This window comes from Cupressus sempervirens, chromosome 11 (assembly GCF_028749045.1).
Source record: "Cupressus sempervirens isolate cs-2001-9-10 chromosome 11, ASM2874904v1, whole genome shotgun sequence".
Classification (NCBI taxonomy): domain Eukaryota; kingdom Viridiplantae; phylum Streptophyta; class Pinopsida; order Cupressales; family Cupressaceae; genus Cupressus; species Cupressus sempervirens.
Window position 1 is genome coordinate 361,445,100 of NC_143128.1, and position 26,088 is coordinate 361,471,187.

General features: G+C 34.7%; 1 protein-coding gene across 1 annotated transcript in view; it reads right to left on the reverse strand.

Annotated features, from left to right (window-relative positions):
- The window catches only part of LOC149529563 (uncharacterized), a 34,589-nt gene extending 19,593 nt beyond the window's left edge, over positions 1–14,996 (reverse strand). Inside the window, exons 1-2 of the mRNA XM_089808774.1 lie at positions 14,731–14,996; positions 6,489–6,556 (exon numbers count right to left, since the gene is read on the reverse strand). Coding sequence (XP_089664900.1) covers positions 6,489–6,556; positions 14,731–14,961 — 299 coding nt within the window. The 5' untranslated portion in view covers positions 14,962–14,996. The remainder of the gene's footprint in view (positions 1–6,488; positions 6,557–14,730) is intronic.
- Between the last annotated feature and the right edge of the window lie 11,092 nt (positions 14,997–26,088).

Genomic DNA, 26,088 nt, shown 5'->3' on the forward strand with positions numbered 1-26,088 from the left:
ACAATATTATGAATTTAAAAAGATGGTGGTTAAACCTTGAAATAAAATCCGGGATTCCATAAGCTTCAATGGTAAGATTATTTAATAATAAGATTAAAAAAAAGTACTATCACTTAACTTTGGTTGAGATGTTGATCAGTTGTTTACACAGGTCTCAAAGGTTCAGTTATTATTGTAAAAAAATACTAAATAATAATGAGAATAATTATAAAATGGTATAGGGCTAACATAGGCAGTGTAATATTATGTAAATAAATATATTTATGGTACAATATTTGATTTTTGGCCAATAGAATTGCTTACATTATCACAACTTTCAGTAAAACCATATAATCTAAAACATCAGCAAACATATTGCATCTTAGGATTGAATATGTCAGCTTCAATAAAAAGGCTGAATACAAAGATATTTAGACATAAATTTCAAAAACGAAAAACACATTGAAGAATTTCAAAAATCTATTTTCAGATAAACGGAACAGACGAGATCACTGATAAATTCTGCCATCGATAGACTTCCAAATTCAGGATTAAACACTTGCCGTAACCATGAACTCAAAATGGCAATCAAATGTGACACCAAATGTTTCAATCAATACTAAAGAGCAAAGCTCAGATATATCTTTTTCACTACCACGTTGCAATGACTGCATTATTAATCCAGAAGAAAAAGGATAATTCAAATAGTTTACAAGAGTATGTGTAAATAGTAAATACTCTCCATTGGGTTCCCTCAACAGTATAACCAGTATCCTTGCCTCCACCTATGCAGAGCAGCAGGCTTTTATTCAAGAAGTGATGGAATAAAGAAAAAGTGAACAACTAAACACACAGGAATAAAACTTAGCATTAGAGGTCAATTATGATTGTCAGTTCACCTCAATAACTCCAATGAGCACCAAGTGATTGTAAATGACTCTAATTAGAAGAAACACCTCATCAGTTTCTGTTTGAATTTTAAAATGATCTCTTCAATGGCAATACCAATATCACTAGGAAAACTCTGTTATATCAACAACAAATTGATCAAGCACACCCAAATTTATAGTGTCTACCAGCAATACATGTTGCACTCTCCTTAAATGATCACTGTTCCAGTTAAGTGGCTAGAATGAGAAAGGAGCTCATAATAACCTCCCAAATGTCCTGATTAGGCAAGTTGAACTTTACCATCTCATTATTCATCTTCTGAACAGGTTATTGTATTATCTGTTAGTTGTAAGGGTCCAAATTTATCATAACTTGCAACTCATATATTTAAGTTGCTAGCATTCAAAATGAAACAATAACTTGGGTATCAGCAACTGCCCCAACTTGGATCTTCCTTCCATCATACTATTCCTCTACAAATCCTTACACCATCTCCGCATCTTTAATGGTGCCCAAGTCTAAGATGGGTTGGATCTGTTTGTGTGCTAGTTTGTCTAAGACTGGTGTTCCAGCTGGATCTTCTTAAAGAGGTGCTGGTGTTTGTTTATCAGATATCTCAAAGCAACAATTCATGGATAAAATATCTAACAATTACATCTGCTTGATGATTAACTTGTCCATCACATGATAGATTTTAGTCAAGGAAACAAAGACAATGACATCTCCTCTTTATTTTGGTATTGATAGGCCCAAACAGAATGGAAGAGTGCATCTAGCCCAAAGGGAAAAAAGTAAGTTGACATCATTAGATATTCACAGTTCCTAAATATATGCAAGTTTCTTGGAGTAGACCATAAGTACATTTAACATCAACCATTTCCATCCCACTGTGTGATTTATCATTGGGATGATAAAGGTGAATATTGTAGGAACTAATTCAGCTTATAATGCACGTTGTCCAGAATGTGTAGTAAGGGTTAGTTTTGAATATAAAAAGAAAACGGGACAAAAGAATGAAAGAAAAATATTTAAAATCCAATTAACATAAATACTTAAAACAGTTTACTCCAAAAAAACTTGCACCAAATGTGTTGTTTGTAGGAATATGAATGTTCTTGTAGGTGACCCCGGATGTGGCAAGTCATGGAATTGTTAGGAAGACCAATGTTGTTCTAGAAAACCACTCCTAATCTGCTAAATGTTGCCATTGGTGGAGGCCTAGAAATCAAAGTGATTTTCAAGGGACACATCCATAGGCAACCCAAAAAGCTAATTTAAAAATCTAAGACATAGGATAATTTATTTGACAATGGATTGTTCCTCTTCTATCTTCATGCCAATCGCAGATAATGATAGCGATTCACATGCATCAGACGTTGCTTCAATTTTCAAAAGCATTGGAATAGGATCTCAACTTCCAAACTTGCTTCAAGTTTGAAGCTCTCAGCTCGTGTCTTAATTTGCTCATACGATTTTGTTCCAAGTTCTGTTAACCAGTAATTCGCTGGATATAGTTCTACTACCACATCAATTATGTCTTCAATTTCCAGGTGCTCAACTGTGATGCTCTTGAACTACTCATCATACACTAGCTCCAAATCCTCTCTATGCAATAGAACTAGGTGTAAATCATTGAGGCCACCTACATCAACCACTGCATCCTCCGAAGCTGTAGCTGTGTCAACAGGTAGAATCTGGTGACATTCTACCAAAGAACCCTCCTTGTACCCATGGTGTTGTTGGACTAACCGCCAATGTTCCCCTTCAAGATTCATGACATGGCTTAATCGGCTCCTGTGTTCTATAAGTCTAGTAGTTGTATCGGGCATTGATAGGTCGATCTTTTGGTGCAACGGCAAATCTAGCTTGTAACGAATGGCATCAGAGCTTGGTCACAGGGGTCGAATCTCCTTGGGTAATGCTGAGGGGGGGATTGTTGGACTAACCGCCAACATTCCCTTGCAAGATTCATGACATGGCTTAATCGACTCATGTGTTGTATAAGTCTAGTGGTTGTATCGGGCATTGACAGGTTGATCTTTTGGTGCAATGACAACTCTAGCTTGTCACAGGTGTACATATGAGAAAAGGCAAAGTAAGCTACTAATGTAGAGTAGGTTCTCAATTTTCTCGGCACTAATCAGTTCGTCTTCAGTGAAAGATGCTCCATTTCTTTTCACAATACTTGTGAGAGCAGTTCAGATGTTTCATTTCCATGGTTTCACCACCACTCTATAGAATGTTCATTTGCATGCACAAGGCTTCCATAGAAATCACTTTGCCAACGTGAAAACTCATTCCACTGCCTGGACAATTCAAATTTCAAAAATTCAAACATTCTCACCTTGGTCATAAATATTTTTTACTGCAACCCAAAACCCCTTCATCTCCTCTCTATCCTTGTAGAGAGACCTCTTCTTGGTAACTTTGTTATCAAACCATTTAGGATTTAATGGCATAGGCAACACAATGAAGAGGTCTTTTAAGTTTGTTTTCTTTTCCATTTACCTTTACTTCTATCTAAAGATATAAAGCTCTCTAACATCTGTTATTTTCTTACTTCACACAGAATTTATTTCTTCATAAGTTTCTCCCAAACAAAATTTGTTGAAATCTGCAAATACGACCACTTCACATATGGACTGAATAAAGTGAACAAGAAATTTATCATCAGCTCAAAAACAGATATAAGGGACCATATCTCTCATCTCAACTACAATATCTAGTGAGGATAGTAACCGAACTAGGCATGCATCGCTGGTTATTGTGGTACACAAAGCTTCTTTGACTGCATAAAGATAATCAAAAAGTATTAAAAAAAAAGAAGCGAACCATGTATCAATGCGTTTGAGGAGTTTCACCTTGACAATTGTTTGATTAATGGCTTGTGTGTGGTGATAATTGCATACGAATAGCTATATTTCTGCTCTCTTCAGTGAGATCTGAAATCCATTGAAAACCAATATCTTTGAACACATTATTCAATGAATGCACAATATGTTGTGTTCAAAATATATGCTTGCACTTTTTTTGTACCAACATCCTTCTTGTTGTTCGGCAGCATGTGTAAAAACTCAGATTACATGAGATGCCCCCGCCTCCTCTATGGCATCACAGAGCAGTACTAAAGGAAATTTAACATTGTTTTCTCACCTTAGACAATCTATTGCCATCAAAAAATAAGTGCTTCTACTACATGTCACTATGATATTAAGAAGTGGACAACTTCTGGCATTTGTCAACCATCCATCACAACGGGTGCATCTTTCTGCAAATAATATTATTTTCATTGATGCAATTTGTTCTTCTAGTTGAGCTTTTTCTTGACAATAACAGTAGTTTAAGGATTTTCATGCTAGTGGTTGTTAACAAGTAGTCCCTTAGTGATAACTTGGACTATTTCCTACTAGACAAGTGTGTGTAAATGGCATTCTTAGAATAAATGAGATAAACAATCACTACCTCAACTGAATCTCAGCCCTATACATTGAACAATTGGGTTTGGGTTATTAACGTGCTGTCTCTTGCAAGAAAACTATACATATTTTGTTGTCACATCTCTAGAAGACATGTTTGTATCTGCCTCTCTATGTTGATTCTAGGTTGCCCTTATTGCTAAAGTATAAGAGATCAAATAAGGCACTTATTGGTCCCTAACAGCTTCATATTGTCTAGCTCATTCAAACAATGTTCAACAACTTTCCCCAATATGTGAAGAAATAAATCCTCACCCTCAAGTCAAAGTGCCCTGAAATGTCTTGGTAAATACCAATTTTACATTTGATGGCATTTGTTTTGTATGATCCCGTTCGAACCTGAAACACATCCACAATAATCCCACAAGATATAGACAATGTTTTTCTTTACTTGACATTCTAGAATCTAAACAAAAAGTATTCTGTTGAAAACAAAAAAATTCAAAGAAAATAAAATAATGGTAAATTTAGCTATTTTAAGTTTGTATTTAAATCTCAAATGAGATTTTATATTTATTCACTTATTATCATTATCTATGGTTTGCCATGCTCACAGTCTATGAATTCAATTTATGATCTATGAAGGGTAGTTCCAATGCCTTAAAGCCAAGAAAGCCTTAAATAAGTCTTGAAACCTTGGAGGTATACGAGTATTCAACAAGGATTATATTTGTATACAATGTATTCAATAATAACTAGTTAAAAACTTCAAAGATTGGTGTATTGAATTATTAACAGCTTACCAGTAAAATATACGATGTCAGATTAGACTCTACAATGGCACAGCTCACGTGGGTTAAGTCATAATTTGTCTACTATATTGTCAACCATTGTAATGCTATTACCTATATTGTCAACCATTGTAATGCTATTAACCATGGGTCCCATAGAATAAACATAGGCTACTTAAAAGCCCACAATTTACGGTAATCGAGTATGCTATATACAATTAGAAAAGGGCCATGCTATTCTATATTTGACTAAAGAAAAAGAATGTTACTAGTTCAATGAAAGACCATGCTTAGTTCAAATATTTCAAAAAGTGCCACAACTATCAAAATGTAAGTAGATACCTTTTAGTACATTTTTTAAATGCAAACTTAACCAGATGTATAACCATGAAATTAACAAAAAAAAAATGTTCTTCACTATTTTATATACATCTTGCAATAAACTGCATTCATTTATTCCATTAAAAACTAATAAATTATTAGTTGTCTCTATTAAAAAAAATTGTGATGTTGCTATCAAGATTCAACTGTGTAGTTTTTTAGTCAATCTCATTGACCCCTATTTCATGAGTAGTGGTTCAAACTAACCCATCTCTCATGAGAATGAATGGAACACTTGGCACTCATTGGACCTAATTGATGAACACAGAGGTGAAGCACTGGGACTTACCAGGAGGTCAGCCATCCCAATACTACTCCAGCTCAACTAGGGAGTTTCCTCCATGGTTAAACCTACTAAGATAGCAACCCCATTTGCAAAACATTCAACAAGTGTTGTATCTTATGAACCATCCATTAGAAAGCCCTGTAAGCTCATCAATTGACCCCATTTGCAAAACCTTCACCAAGTGTTGTGTCCTATGAAACATTCATTAGAAAGCCCCTTAAGCTCATCAATTGATAAGTGGGAGATATTTTCCACAGCAAATCAAATTGTGATATTGCTATTAGAATTCAACAGTGCAGTTTTTTGAGTCAAACTTATTGACCCCTGTTTCATGAGTAGTGGTTCACATGAACCCATCTCTCATGAGAATGAATGGAAACTTAGCACTTATTAGATCTAAGTGATGCTCGCAAAGGTGAAGCACTAGGATGCAATTTTTAGTGACTATGGCATTGAATGAGATGTAGAATGGGACACTTTTTAGGATGCAAATTACATTACATGTGATCAACAAGGAAACAAAAAAGCAGTTTAAATGGTATGATAAAGATACAGTTTTGTCATGTACCCATGATGTGTGTTAAATCATTTGCCATGTCTAAATGGGATGGAGATATCAAATATCATAGAAATGAATTGAAACATCATTGATATTGTGCTCCAAATTGCACTAAAATTTATTGGGAAAGAGATCCATAAATGAAAACAAGCTATCATTTGCAACAACAATACAAATGCACTCACCTATCTTGAATCATGTATTGATTGAAAATGTCTTCTAGATCCATTGCTTGTGTCTTCCAAGAGCTTTTCTGTAATAGAATAAAAAATCAGCACAAAGAAGAGAACATACATGTCAAGTATTTTCATACATTTGTTTGCTTCGCTATCAATGCAAAGATGCTCTGCAAAAATATAAATGTGAAAAGTCATGACCAATTACCTAGAATCTAAATCAACTAATCTATTTCAATATAGATGCCATGTTTAAACTCAGATACGAAGGATAAGAAAGAGAAAGTTATGTATTTGTGAGCAAATCAAAATGATAACAGATGATATCTATAGGAAATAGATTTCATTGATATAATGAATTATTTAAAAACTGGTCTCTAGCATGTGTATGAGATTATCACTTGTACAGAAAAATCATTACATGGCAAAATACAAGTCTATCAGCAACTAACAAATGGTGATGAAAAAAAACTTAACCAATGAAACACTTTATTTACTCATTCAGCATTCTTATCTTATTTGAAACAATATCCTTAATTGTGTTTGGTTGATTGTAAAATGCATATACGTTGTAGAAAAGAAATTCACTAGGATTGTCATCTCATTAGCTTGATGTTTTTGCAGCCTAATTACCATCATGATTTCAATCAATCCCAAAGTAAACAAAGAAATCTTATACACAAAGAATTAATGGCTCTATAGATGAATTCAATTATTACATAATAGATTGGGGTCCATGTATGTTATGGGACCATGGCGGAGAAGTTCAGAAAGAAAAACATGCAATGCTTTACTGTCCTTGCTATGAGAACATTAGATTAAAATGATTCACTTAAGCATAGTATGCTGAACAATTTCACCCACTCTCCTGACATTTCCACCCAGGCAGCTAAGCACATCAAGACTGTTCAAAAGCATAGGTTGTCATGAAGAATTATGGGACTGGAAAACCAAAAAGATGGTCTTCGGCTTGTTGGTCACCCCGGTGACCCTTTATGGATGTGAGACCTGGGCCAGCAGCATGTCAGATCAGAAGTGGAGACAGGTAGAAAAAATCCAAAAGCACCTAATCACCAGTAATCTCAACATTAAAACAACAGTTCCCTATGAGATCTTCTTGGCGGAAACGGGCATGCTCCCTCTAGAGGCCTCAGCTACGGTTCGGTTATTATGCTATTTAAAGAAAACTCAAAGCATGGAAAACATCGTTGGGCTAAATTGATAATAGAGGGAAGACTTGACAGAAGAAAGAACAAGTGGATGAAGCAAAATGTCAAATGGATGGAAAAATGGAATATTAGTTTGCATGAATGCCCAGATAACATTGATGGAATAAGGAAGTTTGCGAAAGAAAAATTCAAGACTCGTATTGTCAAAACAAAAAGGACGCAAAAGAGACTATATAGCAAAAAAATTAATCCAAAAAGAGACTATGAGGAGAAAGCATGCATAGGAGCAAATATCAGCTAGAAAGCCAAAATGATCATAGCACAACTTAGAACAAGCTCTCATCAGCTGAGGTGTGAAACCGGTAGATGGATGATACCAAAAGAAGAGTGGGAAGAGAGAATATGTTTATTTTGTAACACAGGAGTGGTGGAGACAAAGCGACATTTTATCATGGAATGCCTAGCATACAATAACATCCGCACCAGCTATGGCGATATTTTAGAAACGGGCAACTTAGGTACCTTTTTGAGGAAACACAGCTAGACAGGTCAACAAAACTCCTCGTCAACATTCATTGTCAAAGAATAGACTTAAAGAGGAAGTTTCTAAAGGCATGGTGTTCTTTTTGGGTGCTGTTCTAGATGGTCCCGTAGACTGCTATGGCCTCATGGACGTTAATAAGATCTTTCATTCATTCATCCCACCCACAGGGCCTCCATGCCAAGAAAAAAGAAAGTTATCCATATACAATTTCAATGCCTAATCTTATTCTCTGTGAAATTTTTGCATCATTATTTTAATGCTACCCATTTCTATGCTCCCAATATAAGATGCTAAAATAACTAGCACATCAAAATAATGATCTTATAAAAAAAGAATTTAATATTTTGGTTGTTCTTTGAATGCTTATGAATAGTTCAACCACTATGTCATTTCACCTGCATTTTGTTTTAACCATTTTTTTCACTCTGACATACATTATATATAGATGGCTTATCCTCTATATTGAAAAGTTATATAGTGGGAATGATCATTTATTCAAATAGCATATAAGGGCATTATGTCAAGCTCCCATCTGATAGCAAGAAACAAGCAAACTTTAAGCATTATTTATCATTGTAATGCCGTTATATTTGGTACCTTAAATTCAACTCACTTTAGACTCATGCATGAGGGTTCTTCAACCTTCAGGAACATCAACGGATAATATGTAAAGTGAAGTTGAGGTATCCAACTCAAACATTTTCCCTAAGTTGCATCTTTATCTTTCACCGCTCGAGAGAGCCAGAGAGAGAGGATACCGTCATTAGGTTTTAAGCTCTCTGGGATTGTTTAGAAGTTAATCTTCTTAATGCTTTTGCAAGCAACATTTTAATTATATTGCAAAATGATAGATTAAGAGCACACCAAGTATGTAAGAAGCTATAGAGAGCACAAGTATCATTGAAAATGCTAACAAAAAAGAGCACACACTACAGAAACATCTGGACTTTCAATCTTTCGATAGCTTACAAAGAAAATAGATTCCCCCAATTAAAACATAATAGATGCTTCTCTAGGTCATTAAATTATTGTAGATTCCTTGAAATCTGGCAATGGGCCTCTTTCCTTGAAATGGAAAATCCCAATTCATCAGTATGATTCAAGTTGCTAATTTAACACTTAATGTGCAAACTGTAAGATCGCTCCAAATTAAACAACTCTTGCAAATGTAATAGATGAAGGAAGCAAGACCATTGTTGTTTGAAACTTTTACCTTGTGGATTTGTCTCACTTTTAATTTAACTTATTTGGAACAGTTCTTTGGGAAAAGTGCAATGGATATTAAGAAAATTTTGCCAAGCAACATACAATTTCTATTCGTTGGCAAGCAACTTAGTTAAAAATGAAACATGATAAGAGATAGCGAGACATTGGGAGACATACATTCTCAAACTTCGAAAAAGATACTCTATTGTTTCTTCGTTGATAGATATACATAAGTTAGCCACACTAATCTTTAACAAGACAATAGACAGCCTGAAGAAGCCTCCAAACTGGAATATTCCATGGACTCTTCATTTATTGAGCTATAAAGGTTTTCCATATTGAAATATACTAGGTAATAATAGCAGTGGACGTGAAAATGTTTCGAACAGGACTACTACTGGATTGAGACTATAATTCACACATATCACCTAACATTGTGATCATAAGTAAGCCTTTGGATTGTAATTCCATTCAAGTCTGAATTTTTCATATACATTTGTTAGAATGATTAGAATAATTGTGAGGGGGAGTGATTCGATTATTCTCATGTCCAGATGTACCAATTCACTTTTAATAACTTCAAACAACTTATTTAAACTCATAAATTCACTTGGCCAATATAGCAACTCATTAGCAACTTAACTTATTTATCTCATTACTAACCCTTTGTTCGGTATATGCCGACTAACAAAAATAAACAACAGTAAATAACATGCATCACAAAATAGCATTCACACATATATATGTCACCAAGATTTAACGTGGAAACCCAATTTGGGAAAAACTACCAAGTAACATGCTAGCATTTTTTCACTCTTCTGAAGTGAGCTTGGTTAAGAGCCAACCATAATAAAGGTTACAAAAACACACTATTAGGTATTACCCTGTGAAAGGATTTCAATCACCCTGTTAGTAGTGGCCTAGTTAAAGGTCTTTAGATCATTCCATTAGAATGTCACCTTGATTGAAGGATTTACAATATGACTTTTAGGTCAACCTTGACTAAAGTATTTTGACTGCCACAATGGTTAGAAAGTAATAGTTAGGTTAATCTAATAAAACACAACTCACTTTGCAATATTCAAATCTCCATTCAACTCAAGTTGGTTCATTGATTGGACTTCATCACATTCTCCATCTCTAATCTGCTTGGTAACTCTTCAAGCAATCACACTTCTCCTATGCTACTATGTTCTTCACTTGTCCTTTACAAATTTTCCAATCAACAACAAACCAACCAACAATAAAACATTTCTTGTCCCTCCTTAAATAGGTAGTTTTGATCTTTTGTTGCTTAAACATTGTCGTAGATCTTAGGGTTTGATCAAATTCATCAAATCTGTCGATTGTTTTATCCTTCTTTCTTCAAACTTCCCAAAACTTCTCTTTGAATCTTCACGATAGATCGCTTAACAAACACAATTTGTGCATTAAATATGCCATCTCATCAATCCTTATCTTTCATGCATTTTGACCAATTCGAAAATTCAACTATGTCAGCCTCAAGTCTTGATTCTTTCTCAAACTATCAAAATGTCGCCACTCGGTCATCACTGTGTAGCTCGGTCGCTAGTGTTTTGCCTCGCTTGGCTTACACCGGCTCGCTCAGTCTTCACTATCATTCGGTCGCCTACATTTTCCTTCATCCTGTTCGACCACAACTATCACTCAGCTAATACTATTCTACTCAACTATCTCTTAAGTTCCTTAATCTTCTACTTCATCTCCTTCATTTAAAACAATCACTCAGTCAAGCTTAGCATTTCACTCAACTTCTTGTCTTTCATCAAACATCTCTTCCACACTTCAAATCAACTGACTTCTTTATTTCATATAATGATTAAACAACACATTATCTTGTCAAATACTACCTAATCAAGTGCCCATTCTAATTCCAACATACTTACTCCTCTTTACTCAACAACTTCACTACTTCATCTAGTTATCTCTCTTTTCAGATCCTCTTCATCAATCAACTGATATGGCACTCTACACTGTTAGCAAATGTTTTACCAGTAAGGTTTGACATCAATGACAACATAACAATTGTTCCAATTGTAATTTCCAACAACATTTTGTGCATTAAAATTTTGGCCCTTGCTGTAGCATTTTGAGATTGCGATATTTTCCTTGAGGACTCCTTTAAAACACAGTGAACTGTAAATTTGATAACTTTCCAAATCTGTTTGCAAAACAAAACCTTATAATAGAATATCACTCAATTTGAAACAGAAATCAATTACCACCAGTTTGCACAGAACATTCCATGTGAATCAAATTTAATCACTCCAATAATGTTTTATCTCTATAGTTTTGGTAAAGGGAACCAAAGGATGGTTACAAACAATTCTGAAATGATAATACACAACAATTTTTGAATTTTCCCATTAAGTTTTTAAGGGTCGTAAGTTAACTGGAAATTATTTGAGTTTACACAACAGTTGCTAATGATAATTTATCTGCGGTTTTTCATAGGAGTGACAGAGCTGAAGATTGCTTATGTGAAGATTGGAGCAACCAGAACTAAGTGAATACATAGTAATCTGGTGAAGGTTCTTGGTTTCATTTGATTGGCTTACTATTCTTGCAGGTTCGTGAACAATTTTTAGAAATTGCAAAGCCATCAAAAGCTTGCCTAAAGGAGGTGAAAGGTTTCATTGGACACACACAGTAAAGACTGCCTCATCAATGCTGAAGCAGAATAATTGTACATCATCAATTTTGGGCTTCTTGAAACTGTAGATGCTATTTAATATTGATAGAGATGATTTGACTTATGTGTCAGCAGCAGTTCATATGCAGCAAGGCCAACGGATAGCACATTACTCTCAAAGAACTTATCCGAAGCAACAGCAAGCAATACAAAATTTGACAGAAAATGCATACCACAATTCAAGCTGTCAAATATTGGCATCATTATCTGCTACGTAAGGATAATGTAATGCACACTGATGATAAATATAACTGATTCAGCACTACGACAAAAATAGACTTAGTAATAAAGTAGCCTTACAAAGAACCAAGACATTCATGAAATTTAGGGCAAATAAACCAAATCACAGATTTTAAAGCACTTGGTGGAGGTAATAAATTAACAGCATATAATACATTATCCTTTATGAATTCAAGGAATTGATGGATATAAGGATACAGTAAACATGGTCATCTTTAACACTACTATAAAAGGAAATATTAAGGCAGCTCCTGGAAATCTAATAAAGATATTGATCGGCACCTATTGGTGGTGACTTGGATAATCATGACCAAAAGAGAATGTATCAAACAACTAGCATTTCCAAGTCAGAGTAGAGAACTAATTATAATATTATTGCTCGTCCAGGAAGTTACTTTGACAACATCAGGAACAATGACAGTAGAATTGAAAATGGAAATTTCAAGATACCTCATGCCCTAATAATGGGAGAAAGTTTTCCCTTCCGTTACTGGTTTTGCAAATACAAAGAGATAAAGTATTGCATTCAGACGAAGGTGTTAGATAGTGACAATGATTGATTTGTAAAGCCATTTCAAGCCATACCCCCACAATCATGGATGTTTTTAACTTATTTGTAATAGTCTGACACAAAGTGGTAGCTAAAAAGAAAAAAGAAACAAGCATTAGAAATTTGGAAAGTGAACTAAGGTAATAAGTACTAAGGAATAGGATAACGGTCCAGCAACAGAACAAGGTAGTGAGATTTGTTTTACAATTGGCCAAACTTGAAATCATATTTACTGGTGATCCCAAGCAATAAAATCAAGATTGTTATGAATGAATTCAGCTGATTCAAACTTTTATTCTGAGAGGCATAAGAACAGTGGCCGGAACTGCATTATGTGACATGTTAGGGTTTTCCCATACATACACAGATATACATACTTGCATATACATATATCTTCAAATTATATATATGGCGGTGGGAACTGTACAATCCTTATATATGGAGACAGAGAGAGACAGAGAGAGAGAGAGAGAGAGAGAGAGAGAGAGATGCCCCACAGATTGTTTCTAACAAAGAAAAGCAGGAGCTAGAGAATGGAATGAATGGCACATGCATATGGCTCAAAGTTTTAAAAATGAATGAAGAGATAACCTGTAGAAGACAAAAAAAATTAAAGAAAGGAATGCCGAAAGATACTGCCCATCAAACTTGATTATTGTCCGGGTACACAAACGACCACCCAAGATTGAATGTCCGTTAACTTCAAAGAAGTCACGGGAAAAGCAAAAGAATTTTGCCCATGCCTATAGCATACTCATAATAATGCAAGAATCAAAGCAGAGAAACGAAACAATTTTTTGAAGTACATAAATATGACTGCAAGATTGAATTTTGGTTTTGAAATTGCGGCGGAACAGTTGACACATAGAAGCAAAAACAGTGTGTGTAATGTAGGACTGAGGAGCAGAACAAAAAGACTTCTTGTTGTGACTGAGAAGCTCGTCCAATGAAAAATGGAAATAACTCCCGTATGCCATACAGATTCCAAGTGACGATACTACAATTGATAGTCAGGCACAAAGCTTCTGTTATGATCCTCTTGTTGCCAACTGACTAGATTAGAATTGTTCCTTTTTTTACATATAATATTTGTAATTTTTTCAAATCTAAATTTGGCATGAAGCATGGATATTTTAGTGTTCTGTTAGAAGGCTACTCCCGAAATGTATTATCGTCTCAAAATTCAACAAATGTCGGATGCAAAGGAAGCTCAGAACACCTGTCTGTGAACAACAATAACATTGGCACCTCTTATGATGCTGTGTGAATAATGTAAACTTAAACCCCTGAGACATTAACTCAATTATAACAGAACATACTTTTACTGGCCACAAAAGTTGAATCGATACCCTCTAAAATTCGAGAACAATCACCAAGTAACTGGACGAAAGAAAAGAAAACTAGAGTTTTATGGTTTGTTTAACTTAAATTATCTGCTGTGAGGCCAAAGAATCCTTGGCCCATGTTTTAGTAATAGGCTTGGTGTAGTTACCATGATGGTGATCCAACCCACTATTGATAGCAGCATTTTATCCAGATGCAATGCCCTGGTTGAATGGACGAGATGCCTCTTAAAAGGGGCTTCTTAGCATAAAGATTTCCTGTGTTTAAGAGCACATTACCTATATACTATTTCCCTATTTTTATAATAGAATCGCGTTTTCAAAACATAGTCCTGTGCGAGATTAGCTAGGCAAAAGCTTGTTTTAATCCTGAGAAAAAGTAATCACATCAAGCGGCACGAAGGGGCCAAGTTCAACTAAATAAAAACAACACTTCACTGACAGAATAAAGATTGTGAAATTTTATTTTATGTTTAATACGCTTACGCATTGAGCTTCTGAGAGTAACGAAGAGAGTGAATTGTGAAGATTTCGTTTATCCAGATATTTTGCAATTAGCTGAATCAAAGCTAAATCATCGTCCTTTTTTTTCTTCTTTTTATCCTTCCTGGACGAATCGTCTGCGCAATCCATAACCTCCTCCGCTTCAGTTATATCTTTCGACTTGTTTTTCTTCTTCTTCTCCATTTTAACATCAATGTCCATTACAGGGGCCATGAGCTATTCGAAGCCTCTGCTATAAGATGCGTTCTAAACTACGTTTGCCCACCTTACTACATAAAGAGTTTACTGAGCTTCAATCTTTTAGGGTTTTGAATGTAACTAAAGAGGATATATTTTGATATATTCGTTAATATAGGGGAATAAAATACACTTCAAGGGTTAACAAGGTCAAAAAATAGTCTCGGGGATACTTGATTTCGTATATCATCATCTTTGTATAATAATTAGTATTTGCACGAGTAAGTGCAAGGGTGCACTTTATCAAAAGATAGTGAAATATAGTTGAGTATGGTTGAGTAATATATAAAAATTATATTATGCATAAATTTCAAATTTGTTGATTTATTGATTCATTAATCTATGCTTCATGAGTACTTGTTCTCACGAACCCATCTTTTATGAGTATAAATAGAACACCTAACACTTAATGGGATGCTCAAAGAGGTGAAACACCAAGACTTAATGGGAGGTCATTGTCTGAGTACTACTCTAGCTGTAGCGCACTCAACTACAAAGTTTTGGTCTTCCTTCTTGCATGAATACTAACTTTTTTGGGCTTGGATTCTGGCTTTTACATCAAAAATGTAACTTTTTTTAAAAATGCTTTTGATGTTGTATAGGCATGCATGCATGTATCCTAAGAACTCACATAGGTTAAAACCACCCTCTACAAGAAGACCAAGATCAACTCTTTCTAAACATCGTTTGGATTCTAATCCTTTCATTCCTCTAAGAGAAACAATTCTGAGATTGCCCTTGCCTAAATTCAAATTAAATCCCATAGTTGAACTGGCTAGGAAGGAAGCTCGAGCAAGCCAACAGGAAGTGGTCATTCATGGACCAGTGATGACTAACAAGGAGGAAATCCTAACTCTAGATCTTCAAGGCTATGAAGTGGAATATACTCAGTCTCAATATGAAAAGTGCAGACTCTATGCCAAATGGATATGAATAGGTATAGAGGTATAATTTATTGTGAGAAGGTTGAAAGAATCCTATTATAAGAAATTAGAAGTAACTATATTAGAAAATGATTTTCTTTATATTGATTATTGTAGCTCTAGGATGAAAAATATTTTTTATTCAAGAACGCCCTAGTTTTCAAAGGGAAATCTTATAGAGTCCTTGACTAGCGTCCTTTCTTTAACCCAAATAACCTAGGCTCCTTCATAATAGATTGTGTTGTTAGTTTGTCTAATCTCCATATTTAACTGCAAACAATAGAACTCTTAAATTGATAGGTAAATATGTCAATTTTGTAGAAATTGAATTGAGTTTCTCTAGTCCAATTATCATAGTTAGTATGGATGCTAACATTTGTAAGCCTAGGCCTTTAAAGATCTACATTAAGGGAAGGCCACTCATGATAGAACCAAGATTCACAAAAGGATCTTTTCTAAAGAACCCTGCATTGGCTTCTTTGATCCTGAACCGAAGCCCTTATTTTCCTTATCCACCTCCAAACACACATATTAATCTTTAATAAGGAAAAGGGAAGCTTTAACATAGTGGAACCCCATGTAGGGAATGATTTGGATGAGGAGAAAATTAGAGAAGTTGTGCCCTCTCTCCCCTCAATTTTAGTGAGAATTGATATCTCTACATATCTTGGAGGGGAGGCTTCGTGATTCATCATGAATGACCATCTTTTAGCCTGACCAAAGTTAGAGACAGTTGTTGACAAAATAAGGGGTAAGGAATATTCCAAGCAAGATCTTAGCAAAAATGTGAGGGTAGAAACCACAAACGCAGGAGGTGGGGACTCCAAAAGGGATAAGTCTCAGAAAGATTTAGCAATAGTACTTAATGATGAAGAAAGAGGCTTTAATAATGAAACAAGTTAAAGGAGAGAGGAAAAGGATTACGGAGGAGATAGCGGAATCAATGACAAAGATATCTAGGAGGAAACATTATGTCCATTAAGCCCTTTAAATTAGGAACTTGATAGCCAAGCTAGAGTGGAGGAAGAGGTAGGATCATTTATGAGCACTTATGTGAGTTTATAGTTAATGAACTAATGAATGAATTTATGGATAAAATTTATGATGAGGAAGAACTACTGAGGCAAAAGGAATTGTTGATCAAGGAAATTTTGGAAGATGATGATCTGATGGGGAAAGTGGAAGTAGAACAACTACTAGTAGAACTAGAAGATTGGGAAATATGAGATCACCAACAGACGTGGATAGTCATGACTCAGCCAAGTAAGAATAACCTTGATTGTGCAAAAACAAATAAAAAGAGGGGAAGAAAATCCTTACAAGAATTGAGAAAGAGGGATGGATGTGCCCATGGTCAATCCAAATTAAATGATATCTTTAATACAAGGAAAGGGAAGATCCTTTCCAAGTCACCATGAATGTCCCAACTTGGAATGTTAGGGGTTCAAATGCCCCTAACAAGCAGTGGGTCTTAAAATGTTGCATATAAAATAAAAAAAGTAAATCTTTTTTTATTACAAGAATCAAAGCTAGATAGGAATGATCTTTGAGAATTTGAAAAAGAAGCTATGATTTAGGTAGATACGAGCATCTCCGGCACCAAAGATCCTTAGGAGGTTAGATTTCATGTTGGAACTAAAGTTCTTCACTATAACATCTTTAGAAGATCATGAAAATTAGAGTTGTGGAATCTGCCAAATGAAGTTGAGCTTCACAATTTTTATGTGTATGGCCCTATTCAAAATATGGAGAAGATCGGGGTATGGAAAGAAATTGAATTAAAATTAATTGCTTATAAAGGAGAGATTTTGATCACAAGAGGGGATTTCAATACTATAACGAAGGCATAAGAAAAATGGGGTGTGTTGAGAATAGACTGAGGAAGATTGTTGAAGAAGGAGACTATTGAGAACATATTGATATAAGTATGATCAATATATATGTTTCAATCATTGTTTTGTCACTGATGTCAAACCTACTATTTGTTGGTAAGACAACTGCTTATATGATTTAAGTACTATCACTTATTTGATTGATGAAGAGGATTTGATCAAAAGATGTAACAATAGCACCTAGAGAAAAGGTTGAGTTATGCTATGTTAAGGAGTACAAGAATCTCAGTGATAACATGATGTATTCATAATCTACTTAAGGTTACAAAGGTTGGTTACACTAAGCAAGTATAGAAGAACAAGTTAAACAAAGTTTATCTGCCAAGCATGACTAAGTGGATAGTAGGTGCCGAGCAAAGTCAGTGTAGGTCGAGCAGAAAATTAGTTTGAGCCAAGTAAAAGTCTATTCTAGTGTATGTTGAGCAAAACAGTGGATGTCAAGTAAAGTTTAGTTGATGTCGAGCACTAGTAAACTTTAGTTCGTGTCGAGTAATTTTATAGAGGATGTTGAGCAACGTAATATGTGTCGAGCATTAGAAGCAATTTAATGCCAAGTGGCTGCATTATTTGAAAGATCATGAATTTGATGGATCTGAGCCAACAAGTTTGTTTTTTTGGATTGTATGAACTAGGTGGAAGATAAGATTGATGAGCTGGTGGCATAAAATTCAAGGTAAACCATTTTGAGGTGAATTCAAAGAGGATTAAAGGAGAAGTTTCTAAAAGAGATATGAAATATGGGGTAGATTCATTGTATCCTACCTAATTTGTCCTAATCCTAAATTGTATGATGGAGAATGAGTGACAAAATATCTAAATTTCCTATTTATAGGAATGACTGGTTAGAAGCAAGGGTTGTCATGTGTGAGAACCTAAGGAAGACAAGGAGTCAAGGGTTTTGCTTCATCAAGTGACCTAAGAGAAGAGTTTGCATTGGTATGTTAAGCAAAAAGGCTTAAGGGTATGAATGCTTGAAGGGTAAACAAGCTATCAAAGCTGAAATGTGTGAAGGCCAAGCAAAATGGAGGACTAGAATAGAGATATATAATCTACAAATGGAGCTATAAGTTGTTATCAAATCAAGTCTTATTGTTACTCTCTAATAATTGTACCAGTCTAGGGTAAAATCATTTGGATTAAGGTTGACCTAATAGTCATTTGTAAATCCTTTAACTAGGTGATATTCCAAGTGAACTATCTAAAGTCCTCTAATAATGCTCACTCCTAACAGGGTGATTAAAATCCTTTAACAGGGTTGGCCTTTCATAGGACATCACTTCATAAGAGTGAAAAAAATAGCATGTTATTGGTGGTTTTTCCCAAATTAGGTTTCTATGTAAATCACTGTGTCAAGTATGTTGTCGAATCTATTATGTTGCATGTTTACATTTCTGCAAGTTGATTTAACTGTAACCTACAAGATTAAGTGATTGCATAATCTAATGGATGCATGCATGATGATAAATGTTTTATGGATTCATTAAGCTGTGAAAAGTTTTATTTATATATTTGAACCTTGGATAACTAAATCACCCCCCCCCCCCCCCCCCCCCCCCCACCCTCTCAGTTATTCTAAAATATTCCAACAATTGGTATCAGAGCCATCTGCTTAAGAGGCTAGTTTGAAGGTACTAGAAGCATAAAGATCAAGATGTCAAAAAGAGAAGTACCCAAGCTCAATAGAGATAACTTTCTTGCATTGAAAAGTTTAATGAAGCTACACCTTGGAGGACATGGAGATCATGCACAATCTACCACTACTACCAAGCATGTTGATCCTATTGGAGCCCCAACTGCCAAGGATATGAAAAAGAAGAAAGAACATAACAAGTAATCTTAGAGATTGCCTCTACCCTAAGTTATGCTGAATTTGATGATATCAAAGGTCTTGATAGTGCAAAGAAAATGTGGGATGCCTTAACCACCATTTATGGAGGAGACACTAATGTTCTAAGAGCCAAAGTTGAAAGCCTTGGAGGTAAGTTTGATGATATGAGAATGAAACAAGGTGAAAATATTGCTCAATATGTCGTAAGGATAAAAGAAGTTGTTAATGAACAATAAGAGGAGCTGCTAGTAAAATAGATGATGATATTGTACTAAGCAAAGTTTTAAGAACATTGCTACCTATATGTGCTATTAGTTTAAACATGCTAGACCAATGACAAGAAACAGATTGAGAAATGATACATGTTTATCAAGCATGAAAGAACTTAAATTAGTGAGAGATGCCTTAGAAGATGTGGACTAGAGCAAAGCCATGGAAGAGGAGATTGAACAAATTGAGAAAAATAAAATGTGGACTCTAGTTCTTAGACCAGAAGACAAAATGTGATTGGCACCAAGTGGGTATTCAAAAACAAGCTAGATGAAAATGGTGAAGTCATGAGGAACAAGGCAAGATTCGTTTGCAAAGGATATGCACAAGAAGAAGGAATTGACCATGGAGAGACATTTTCTTTTGTTGCTAGATTGGAAGGATCAAGAACTTAACTTGCTTACTTTGCATACAAAGGTTTCAAAGTTTATCAAATGGATGTTAAATCTACATTTCTAAATGGCATATTGGAATACGAAGTCTACATAGAATAGCTAGAAGGATTTATTGATGTTAACAATAAGAACATGGTATGTATATTACACAAAGCTCTATATGGTTTGAAACAAGCACCAAGAGCATGGTATAAGAGACTTCATAATTATCTTGTGAAGATTGGATTTGAAAGAACTGATGATAACAACAATCTGTACATGAACACAAAGAAAGGCAAAGGTATTTTGTTATCTAATTTTTTTGTTGATGATATCATATTTGGAAGTCAAGATGCTTAATGTAAGGCTTTTGAAAATGAAATGAAGCAAGAATTTGAGATGTCTATGTTTATGTTTAGAGAGATTAAGTTCTTTGTGGGTTTACAAGTATATCAGATGAAATATGGTGTATACATCATTCAGTCAAAATATGTCAAGGAAATGCTGAAAACTTTTGGACTGAAGGATAATCACTAAGTACACCTATGGTAACAGGACACAAATTTTCAAAGAATGATGATTCAGATGAGGTGAATCAAACATTATACAGGTCTATGATTGGCAAATTACAATATATAGTACATAACAGACCTAATATTGCATTATCTGTAGGGATAGTTTCAAGATTCTCTAATAATCCCAAAGATAATCATTTGATGGTTGTAAAAAGAATAATGACATATCTAAAAGGAATAGAGGAATATGGTCTATACTATAAGAAAAATGATAAATTTGAATTAAGAGCCTATATTGATGTTGATTGGGCTAGAAACATTGATGACAGAAAAAGCACTGGTGGAGGAGCATTTTTCTTAGGCAAGAGGTTGGTCACATGTACTAGCAAGAAACAAATTTGCACTTCACAATCTACTGCTGCAGCTGAATATGTTACTGCTATTGTAAATTGTACAAACATTGTATGGATCACACAGTTACTCAAAGGTATGAAGGAAGAGATCATAGAACCAATGACACTTTATTGTGATAATACAAGTGCTATAAACATATCAAAGAATCATGTGATGCACACAAAAACTGAGCACATTGCAATTAAGTATCATTACTTGAGAGAATTAGTTCAAGATAAAGAGGTGAAGATGAAATACGTTAACACAAAAGAAAAAATTGCTAATATCTTCACAAAAGCATTACCTAAGGATGCCCATGAGTATCTAAGAGGCAAACTAGGAGTGATACCCCTATCAAAGGCTATCTAAGTAACAAAAGGAGTGTCTTGCATCAAACAAGCTCATTTTCATATGGTACAAATTGATGTAGTGGATCTTACTTTAGGAGCTATCTAAAGTAATCAAAGAGCTGAAACTACAAATCAGTCACAAGTAAGGTAATAGAGGAAGAAACTGAAGAAGCTTATATCTACATGTTAAGATGACAAGTCTTTGGCATTGTCATCAAAGAGGGAGATAATTGTTGATCAGGGGAAATGGGGGAGATAGTTATTGATCAGGAGATATACAAGAGATTGGAGACTTAACAAAGAGGGAGACATCCTGACATCTACCTACTAAGAGGGAGATATAAGAGGAAATTCAGGGTGAAGTTATAGGGACACACAAAGGAGTTTTGTAACCTATTCAGAAGATGGAAGTTATTGATAGAGGGAGAGATTTCAATACAAGGAATTATTTTCTTTTTTGGCATTTTTTTGGTCTTATTGTTTTAACCTAGTTAGTTTGATTGATCAGTTTGGTTTGCCATCAATGCCAAAGAGGGAGATTATTGAGAATTGATTGAGGAAGATTGTTGAAGAAGGAGACTATTGAGAACAGATTGATATAAGTATGATGAATATATGTTTCGATCATTGTTTTGTCACTGATGTCAAACTTACTATTTGCTAGTAAGACAACTGCTTATATTGTTTAAGTACTATCACTTATTTCATTGATGAAGAGGATTTGATCAAAAGATGTAACAATAGCACCTAGAGAAAAGGTTGAGTTATGCTATGTTAAGAAGTACAAGAATTAGGTAAGACAATGATAACATGATGTATTAATAATCTACTTAAGGTTACAAAGGTTGGTTACACTAAGCAAGTATAGAAGAACAAGTTAAACAAAGTTTGTCTGCCAAGCTTAATCGAGTGGGTAGTAGGTGCCGAGGAAAGTTAGTGCAAGCCAAGCAGAAAATCAGTTTGAGCTGAGTAAAAGTTTATTCTAGTGGTATGTTGAGAAAAATAGTGGATGTTGAGTAAAGATTAGTTAACGTCGAGCACTAGTAAACTTTAGTTCATGCCGAGTAATCTTATAAAGGATGCTGAGCAATGCAGTTTGTGTCGACCATCATAAGCAAGTTAATGTTGAGTGGCTACATTATTTGAAAGATCATAAATTTGATGGATCTGAGCTAACAAGTTTGTTTTCTTGGATTGTGTGAACTAGGTGGAAGATAAAATTGATGAGTTGGTGGCACAAAATTCAAGGTAAACCATTTTGAGGAGAATTAAAAAAGGATTGAAGGAGAATTTTTTAGAAGAGATATGAAATATGGGGTAGATTCATTGTATCCTACCTAATCTATCCTAACCCTAAATTGGATGATGGAGAATGAGTGGCAAAAGATCTAAATTTCCTATTTATCAGAATGGTTGGTCATAAGCAAGGGTTGTCATGTGCGAGAACCTAAGGAAGACAAGGAGTCAAGGGTTTTGCTTCATCGAGTGACCTAAGAGAAGAGTCTGCATTGATATGTTAAGTAAGAAGGCTTAAGGGTATGAATGTTTGAAGGGTGAACAAGCTATCAGAGCTGAAATCTGTGAAGGCCAAGCAGAATGGAGGACTAGAATAGAGATTTATAATCTACAAATAGAGTTGTAAGTTGTTATTAGATCAAGCCTTATTGTTACTCTCTAATAATTGTATTAGTCTAGGGTAAAATCCTTTCGATTAAGGTTGACCTAACAGTCATTTGTAAATCCTTTAACCAAGTGACATTCCAAGTGAATGGTATAAAGTCCTCTAACAAGGCTCACTCCTAATAGGGTAATTGAAATCCTTTAACAGGGTCATATTTAACTGTGTGTATTGTAACCTCTAACAGGGTTGGCCTTTCACAGGGCATCACTTCACAAGAGTGAAAAAGAGTAGCATGTTACTGGTGGTTTTTCCCAAATTGGGTTTCCATGTAAATCATTATGTCAAGTATGTTGCTAAATCTATTTTGTTTCATGTTTACAGTTCTACAAGTTGATTTAACAGTAACCTACAAGATTAAGTGATTGCATAATATAATGGATGCATGCATGATGATAAATGTTTTATGGGTTCACTAAGCTGTGATAAGTTTTATTTATATATCTAGACCTTGGATAACTGATTCACCCATTATTCTAAAGTATTCCAATAGGGCGGGACTCGGAAACTCCCTAAAGCAGTAGTAGATTTTAACGAATGAATTAACAAAAATGGACCAATAGACATTGTAACTTCTAGAGGCAACTACACTTGGAACAATAGAAGAAAAGGATTCAACATTATTATGGAGAAACTGGACAAATTTCTTTTAAATGGGGATATAGTAGAACTTCCCTTTATCTCAAGTTTGGATCACTACCCAACTGAATTATGCATCATAAAGGATAAAAAGCCAAAAAATTGTCATTTCAAATTTGAACAAATATGGTTTTATGACGAGGGCTTTATAAATATGATAGAAAAATGGTGGAATGAAATTGTGTTATCTAGGTCTAAACTTTACCAAGTGGTTAACAAACTAAAAATTATTAAACAAAGGCTTAAGGTATGGAATTCTAGTCACTTTGGGAACACCTTTGAAAACAAGGAAGAATTGGAGAACCTAAACAAGGAGGCTATAGAGAAAATAATTAATTTGGCCTTATATGAAAGAGAGAAGTGCCTAATGAAGGATTATGAAGGCATCTTAACCAAAGAGTAATTATTTTGGATAAAAAAATCAAGAGAAACATGGCTAGATGTAGGGGATAGAAACACAAATTTATGATTACAATAGTACAAATAAACACAAAATAGCTAATAGAATCACTTACATTCAAAATAAGGATGGGGAAAAAATGGAGGACCCCGATGATATTGCAAAAAGAGGCAATAAATTACTTTAAAGAAATATTCAATAATAATGCTAAATAGAGCCTAGGGGCACAAGAAAGCATCATTAAGAATTGTTTAAGTCAATGAAAGCTTAATCCCATAGCTCCCAAGAATCACCTACATGCAAACACCTGTCACAGAAAGAGAAGCAAAAGCTATGGAGGCTAGAATTCCTCAATCCATAGAGGAGACTTTACAATTGAATCAAAGAACAATGTATTGAGTGAATAAGATTAAAAAGAGAGATCACCCTTATAAAATGAGATCCAAAACTCTAAAATGTAAAATATAGGTTGCGTCGTAATAATTAATAAAAGAAATAATTATTAGATGTGTAAAGTTTAGCTTAAGTAAACTAGAGATAATGAATGACTTAATATTTAAATATCAAAATGGTTTAATTAATTGGGAAATACTTTATTACTCTAACACACCTCCTTAAGATAAACTTACAGAGTAGCTAAAAACCTAGAAACTACTACTGAAAGTAGATTTGGGTCCCAACATCAAAAGCCAGATGTGGTACCCAAGCAAAACCAAATCTATATAAAGAGAAGAAATAGAGAAAACCACATGGGAAAATCCATACTCCAAAAAGAGATGGAAAGAATGTTGAAATAACTACTGAAGGAATGAAGAAGCCTCCAAACTAAAGAATGTCCCAGAAGATAAGAACAAAAGATGATCATGAAGAACACCATTGAAGCATGTAGAAGTTGTAAAGATATGTCAAAAAGAAATTGCTAATTTGAAGAATCTCCACTGAAATAGAACTTGACCAAGTAGAGAAGACAATAATCTACACGAGTGCTCTTAGAAGACACTACATGAATCAAGAGGCACACAAAGGCAAACAACTAAACTCAGAGATATAGATGGCATAAAACACCAAATCCTAAAGAGCAGATCAATCAAACATGGAAGTTTGCACCCAAAGTAGGAGCGAAAAGAAGAGTGTCTATATGGTAAATGATCCATCTCCCCCAAATGCATAGGCACCCAACCATTGCATCAACCTAGTACATAGGAATAAATAATGAATACATAGCTCACTCCATCAAACCAAGGAAGCATAAGAATTGATATGAGAACCCCCCCCAATGCATACAAGTGTGAGGTGATAGGCAAGTGGAAAAGTGAACCAAAAGAATTGCATGTCAAGGAACCTCAATCAAGACGAACAAAAGAATACATACGTGTGTACCAAGGTGATCAATCTCAAACATGTCATGAGGCTAATATCATGGAAGGAAAATTCACTGACAAAGGAAGATAGCAACATAAGGAAAAACATTGATCCCCCATAGCACTTTAATCAAATCAGGTAATGTACAATAAGGCACAATATATAATGAATTCCAAAAATACAATAATCTACGCTAGTGTCCTCAGATGACCCTACTTGAATTAGAAGGCAAAACAAAGAAAAATAATTGAAATGAAAATATAGATAAAATATGGCACTTCATCTTAGCGTGTTTTCAATAATGCATACAAATGATGTCTACAAAGACCAGAGGAGACATAAGGCTAATACAATAGGTAAGACAACCCATGATGAATCATTTGAAACAATAAAATTGATCTACGAACCTGAAACAACCAAGATATCCACTAGAATGCAAAAATACAAAAAAATAATAGAATGTGCCTAGAGAAGAATCT